General features: G+C 36.5%; 1 protein-coding gene across 1 annotated transcript in view; it reads right to left on the reverse strand.

Moving 5' to 3' along the window:
• TRPM7 (transient receptor potential cation channel, subfamily M, member 7) overlaps positions 1–6,582 on the reverse strand; it is a 118,326-nt gene that overhangs the window by 77,961 nt on the left and 33,783 nt on the right. The window contains exons 3-5 of the mRNA XM_008566921.1: positions 5,499–5,537; positions 2,256–2,454; positions 1,062–1,275 (exon numbers count right to left, since the gene is read on the reverse strand). Coding sequence (XP_008565143.1) covers positions 1,062–1,275; positions 2,256–2,454; positions 5,499–5,537 — 452 coding nt within the window. The remainder of the gene's footprint in view (positions 1–1,061; positions 1,276–2,255; positions 2,455–5,498; positions 5,538–6,582) is intronic.

The raw sequence follows: 6,582 nt of genomic DNA on the forward strand, positions 1-6,582 counted from the left end.
ACCGGCTTTTACCCCTCTCCTAGCTCGTTGGTGTTCTTTCCCGGCCCCCGGGGAGGAAGGTCCTGGGGGGGAAGGGCCGTGCCAGCGACACTCATCATCCCGCTCAGCCCCACAAGGGACCCCCGGCTGGACCGGGGTCTCTTCCCGCTCGGTTTTGTCGGCCTCTGGCTCAGGGAGGCCCGACACATGTACAAAATAGTAGTCCCTCCAGTACCTCACTGTCCCTCCTCTTTATTTGTGTCTGCATAGCACTTATCATCTAATATAGTATACATTACTGAGTTATCTGTTTATTGTCTGCATCTCCCCCACTAGACCATAAGCTCCATGAAGGTAAATATTTTATCTCTTTTGTGGAAATGATATATTCTTAGCAACCCAAAAAATGTCTGACACAAGGACACTCAAAAAATAGTTGTTAATAATCAATTAGATGTTTGCAAGCTGAGTTAACAATTATGTTTTAAACATTAAAATTAATTTTCCCTCCTTATATTCAACCTATATATATGATAGGAGAAACTTGGAATGAAAAGCAAAAAATTAATTTTTGTAAGCTACTTCTTACCACTGCTGAGGCAATGGATTATCATTCTTCTACCAATTTAACAGCTGCCCAAAAATGATAGGAATAATGCTTGGCTCTACAGTAGGGTCAACAACCTTTTTTGTAAAGGGCCAAGCAGTAAACATTTTAAGCTCTGCATGGCATACAGTGTCTGTCACAATTATTCACCTCGGCTGTTGTAGCACAAAAATAGCCATGGGCAATACATAAACAAATGAGTGTGGCTGTGTTCAATACAACTTTATTCATAAAAACAAGGGGTGGGCTGAATTTGTCACATAGGCTCTAGTTTGTAAACCCCTGCTCTAAAGTGTGTTTTTTTTTTTAAAGACTAAATGACAACTAAACAGGTTACAGTTATCATTTTTACCTATGAACCATAGATTATTTAACAGAAAAGCTGAATATTAGTGTTGACTGCTATTTCAAATATCTAATTGATATGAAAAATTTACAAGTACACTAGATAAATTTGGTATAATCATTACATTACCTGTGTTTACTCCTCCAGTTAAAATCCAGGCTCCAGTTGTAACTGCAGCTTTAATAAGACCTTTTCCAAGCAACTGCTTGATTCGTGGGTGAAGCTCAAATTTCTGCATGCCCCCATGTACAGAGATAACAAGTTTGGGTAATTCCACTTGCCATTCTTTAAGCAGAAGTTGCAAAATGACTTCAGGTTTGGTGTCATATGATAGCCTCACATACTAAAAAAGATTTTAAAAGGACAAAATAATTGACTGTGTTCAAAGGTTTCAAAATGCAACATTAGGGCCAGCCCATGGCTCACTCAGGAGAGTGTGGTGCTGATAACACCAAGGCCCTGGGTTCGGATCCCTACATAGGGATGGCTGGTTAGCTCACTGGGTGAGCGTGGTGCTGACAACACCAAGTCAAAGGTTTTAAGATCCCCTTACTGATCATCTTTTGAGAAAAAAAAAAACCCAAAATACAACATTATATGACTTTAGAAATATTATATTTGAATTGGATTATGTAAAAACAGATTTCATAGGCTACTTTCAATATATATACACTCCCAGGAATAAGCAATAGCAAATGATAAAGTTGGAAAAATCATTCTGTGAGATTAGAAGTACCAGCACTCTAACTTTTAAACTTTAAGACACAAATGTTACTCTCTTTCTGTTTATACTCAATTACCATTAATCCAATTTACAAATTTACCCACAATATTTATTGCCTTGTTTAACTATGCACTGGGTTTAACATAGTGAGTGAAGCCTAAGACTGGCTAAGATGACGGGAAAAAAAAAAAAAAGGGGGAGAAGAATTGTGGAACAAGAAATGAAAGCTTTCAAAGACTCTTGTTAATAAGAGAAGCAAATACTGAATTATCTGTTTAAAAGTTTTGTCCAAGATCTAAGTCCATTTATAACAAAACTGTGACTGTGCAGTAAAATTAAAAAGATATTTTTTGAATGGATGATTGTCTCCTTCACTCGAAATAACTGTGAATTTGATCAGTCTGAGAAATAATCAGAAATTTCTAATCAACCTTTCATGGTGTTCAGATGGATTCACAAAGAACTTTAAAATACACAAAGCAATAATTGAGTCTAACTTTCTGTCATGGTGCTATAGAAATTGTCAGAAAAAAATTTTTCATTATTTAGATAACAAGATAAATGAAGTAAAAAGAATAAAATCAAAATATGTGACACACCTTAGCTCTGTAGGAATGAGAACCCCCTTGAAAATTTATAACTCCATAAGCATCCGTTGGGCTCTGTTCTGTATGCTTTTCCACAGACCATTCTTCTATTGTCTGATTAAAATGGTCACCCAATTTCACATCTGAGTATTTCATGGCAAGACTTGCAGTAAAACAAGCATGTTGCTTGACCAAGCGACCACAAAAACACCTAAAGGAAAGGCGAGATTATAAAAAGACCTTTCAAAAAATTAGAGTCAATAAAAAACCGAATTACAGAAAAGGCACTGGACAAAATTCAACATCTATTCTCAACATAGATAACATAATATTCATTAATTCTTATCAAGGAGTACCACTACATGCTGAGTCCCGTGATCCATTCTAGCTAATTATTGAACCTAGGAGTGGTGTTGGGGACCCCTGGCACAAAAGTGGACAAAATATATGAGATAACTGTTTTCAAGCATGGTGCAAGAGGAAGCACGGGGCTGTGATCACTGAAATGAGAGATATACATGAGGTAAGACTTCATGATTTCACCAGCCTGGGGGAAATTTCTCAACCACTGCGCACAGAGGTGATGCTCAGGCAGAACATGGCAGTGTCACTGAGCTGAGTGAGGAAGCAGAGAACAGAATTCTAGGCTGCTGGAACATTTGGAATTTGTAACAGGGTACCAGAGACAGAGACAAAGAAACTTGCATGGGGATTCACCAGGGATCCTTGCCCATGGTCTAAGGTCTGTGTCCAGCAAAATTCTGTGATGCCTAGCAGAAATCACCTGCTAAGGGTCTGAGAACTGGGTCACAAGGGTCTGGGAGGCATTGCAGTTTTAGTTAAGAGTGAGAACACATCACTGAGCACCCTGAGCATTCAGCTGAGACCCCCAAATGGCTATATCTTAAGGGTAAAGTCCACATCCTAGGACTAAGTTCAAAATAAAAGTAGAGCTACCCTAACAAAGAGGAAAATCAATACTGACAAAAGAATCTGCCAATAATTTAATCAACTATCAGAACAAAACTTCCTTTAAAGGAAGATGACATAATCCAGAACCCCTAGAGTAGATCAACTACAGTGTCCAACATAAAATAAAAAATTATTAGGCATATGAAAAAGCAAGAAAATATGATCCATCAAAGAAAAAGCAGTTTAAATAGAAACAGACCCTAAATAATGCAGATGTTGAAATTAGTAAACAAAGACTTTAATGCAGGTGCTATAAATATATTCATGGACTTATAGGAATAGATTGGTCATAATGAGAGTACAGATAGGGCATCTCAGCAGTGAAATAGAAACCATAACAAAGAATCAAACAGAAATTCTAGAAGTGAAAAATGTAATGTATGAGATGAAAAGTTCACTGGCTGGGCAAAACAGCATACTGGAGTTTGGAGAAATAATGATTAGTGAATCTGAAGACAGACTGATAGAAATAATCCAATTTAATAAACAGAGAAAAAAGTTAAATTAAAAAAAATAACAGAGCCTCAGCGACCTGTGGAATACATCAAGCAATCTGAACATATGTGTAACTGGAAGTTTCAGCCATTGTTCTTAAATTATTTTTCTGCCCCATTCTTTCTCTCTAGAATGGGGCAGACAAATAACAATGGCTGAAACTTCCCAATTATGTGAAAAATTTGAACTTGCAGATATTTACACAAGCAGAATAAGTACAAAGAAAATTACTCTTAGGCACACTGTAGACATGCTGCTGAAAACTAAAGGTATGAAAAAAATCTTTAAAGTAGACAGAAGAAAAAAAGACCCATTATACACAGAGAAACAACTACACTAATAACAGCTGACTTCTCACTAGAAACAAGAACCAGAAGATAAAATAATGACATCTTTAAAGTGCTGGAATGAGAAAATCCAACCCAGAATTCTATGTCCAGTGAATATATCCTTCAAATATGAAAGTAATATAAACATATTTTCAGATAAACCAAACAGAAAATTCATTTCCAGTATACCTACACTATAGGAAGTGCTAAAAGAGAGATACCAGACTGAAAGGAGAGATACCAGATGGAACCCCCATCTATAAGAAGGAATGAATAGGACCACAGGTGGTAAATACAGGGGCAAATATGAAAAGACTGCCAGGTTTTTTTTTTCCCCCTTACTTAGTTCCTAGGGGGAAAAACTCAATACATATAAAATAAACTCATTCTATTTACTTTTGTTCCTAGCCTACCAATCACAGACCTTCTCTCCCTCTTATATTTCTTCATCAGACCTTAATAAAACACTACCATTTACTCAGTTGACTAGGAAATCTAGGGTACCATGCTCAAATCTTCCCTTTCCCTTGCACGCACAGATCCTAACGAGTTTATCTCATTAATGTCTTTCAAATATGTTTACTACTCTATATCATCATAGCTACTTTCTTAGTTCAGATTCTCATTTTTTGCCAGAATTACTCCAAAATTTTCCAAACTTATCTTTTTTTCCTAGCATGTTTCTCACCTAAATAATATCCTTTTAACATAAAAACAAAAGTATGTGCATAGTACACAAACAGCTTAAATTATCTGGCCACTATTTCTCTGGGCTCAGATCTCTCCAATCCTCATCTTACATCCTACACATTCTGCACTTTCCTGACAGAAGCATGATGTCTTTCACTGTCAGGCTTTCCCACATCCTGTTCTCTCTGCCTAAAACCCCTTTCCTTCAATATTTACCCACTTAACTCACACTCAACATTAGAACTCTGCTTAGGCATTTTCACCTGAGTTTCAAGCAGTCTTACCTGTTTCTTCACACTCCAAGACTGGGNTTTTTTTCCTAGCATGTTTCTCACCTAAATAATATCCTTTTAACATAAAAACAAAAGTATGTGCATAGTACACAAACAGCTTAAATTATCTGGCCACTATTTCTCTGGGCTCAGATCTCTCCAATCCTCATCTTACATCCTACACATTCTGCACTTTCCTGACAGAAGCATGATGTCTTTCACTGTCAGGCTTTCCCACATCCTGTTCTCTCTGCCTAAAACCCCTTTCCTTCAATATTTACCCACTTAACTCACACTCAACATTAGAACTCTGCTTAGGCATTTTCACCTGAGTTTCAAGCAGTCTTACCTGTTTCTTCACACTCCAAGACTGGGTAAAGTACCCGTCAATTATAACAGCATGTGAGTTTTATCCCACTGTATTCTAACTAATATTTCTAAGAGATTAATTTTATTTATTTTTCAAAATTTGTGCAATGTAGTTATATTAAACTTACCTGACAAGTTGCTGACAAATTTGACATCCTGGAAGGCATCTATAAAACACGAAAAGGTAAATAAATTACTGCACGGAAAATTTTTCTTATTTTACATTTACACAAAACTTTAATTGTCCTTCCATACACGTGGGGGACTGGTTCCAGAACACCCCCACCCCTCTACCCCCATATACCAAAATCTTAGTATGCTCAAGTCCCACACTTGGCCCTGCAGAACCCACATGTATGAATAGTGCTCCCATATATGAGGGTTCTGCATCCTGAAAATACTGTACTTTCAATCCACTGTTGGTTACATTCATGGATGTGGAACCCACATAAAAGTGGGCCCACATAGTTCAAATCCATGTTGTTCAAGGGGCAACTGTATAAGTTTCCTTTGTTTCATATTTCTATATGGGTTTTATATACAGTTGACCCTTGAACAACATGGGTTTGAACTGTATGAGTCCACTTACATGTGGATTTTTTTCAATTAATATATTAGAAAATTTTGGGTTATGTACGCCATGAATGAGTGAGACCTAATCAGACAGTTAAGTAGCCCACCTAATGGTATGCTATTAGTTGTTAAGTTTGGGGGGAGGAAAAAGTTATACATGGATTTTCGACTGCATTAGGGGGGGGACACACCCTTAGCCCCTGTGTTGTTCAAGGATTAACTGTACATCTAGTTTAATTTTCAGCAGATTTATACATACAAATACTATTTTTTTTAACTCAACATAGTTTCCATATTTGAAATACAATTAGTTGTGACATAAAATCCAGAAGCCATAAGAGAAAAGACTTTACATAAATATACAACATTTATTCATGGCAAAAATCTGTCTAAAGGCAAATAGAGAAAAAATATTTGCAAAGGGTTAGTTTCCCTGATATATAAGGACCGTCCTCAGGTCAATTTTTTAAACTCTAATATAAAAAAGGAAAAATGTATGAACAGATATTCACAGTAAAAAATGTATCTAAGAAGAGACATTTGATTAGAAAAAATTTTTTAAAAATATTTTAAGAAACTATCTTGGTGAGAATATAGGGAAAGATAGTCTCATATCTGCTGATGAGTCTGTATATTGGT

Source organism: Galeopterus variegatus, unplaced genomic scaffold (genome assembly GCF_000696425.1).
Source record: "Galeopterus variegatus unplaced genomic scaffold, G_variegatus-3.0.2 Scaffold276, whole genome shotgun sequence".
In the NCBI taxonomy this organism is placed as follows: Eukaryota; Metazoa; Chordata; class Mammalia; order Dermoptera; family Cynocephalidae; genus Galeopterus; species Galeopterus variegatus.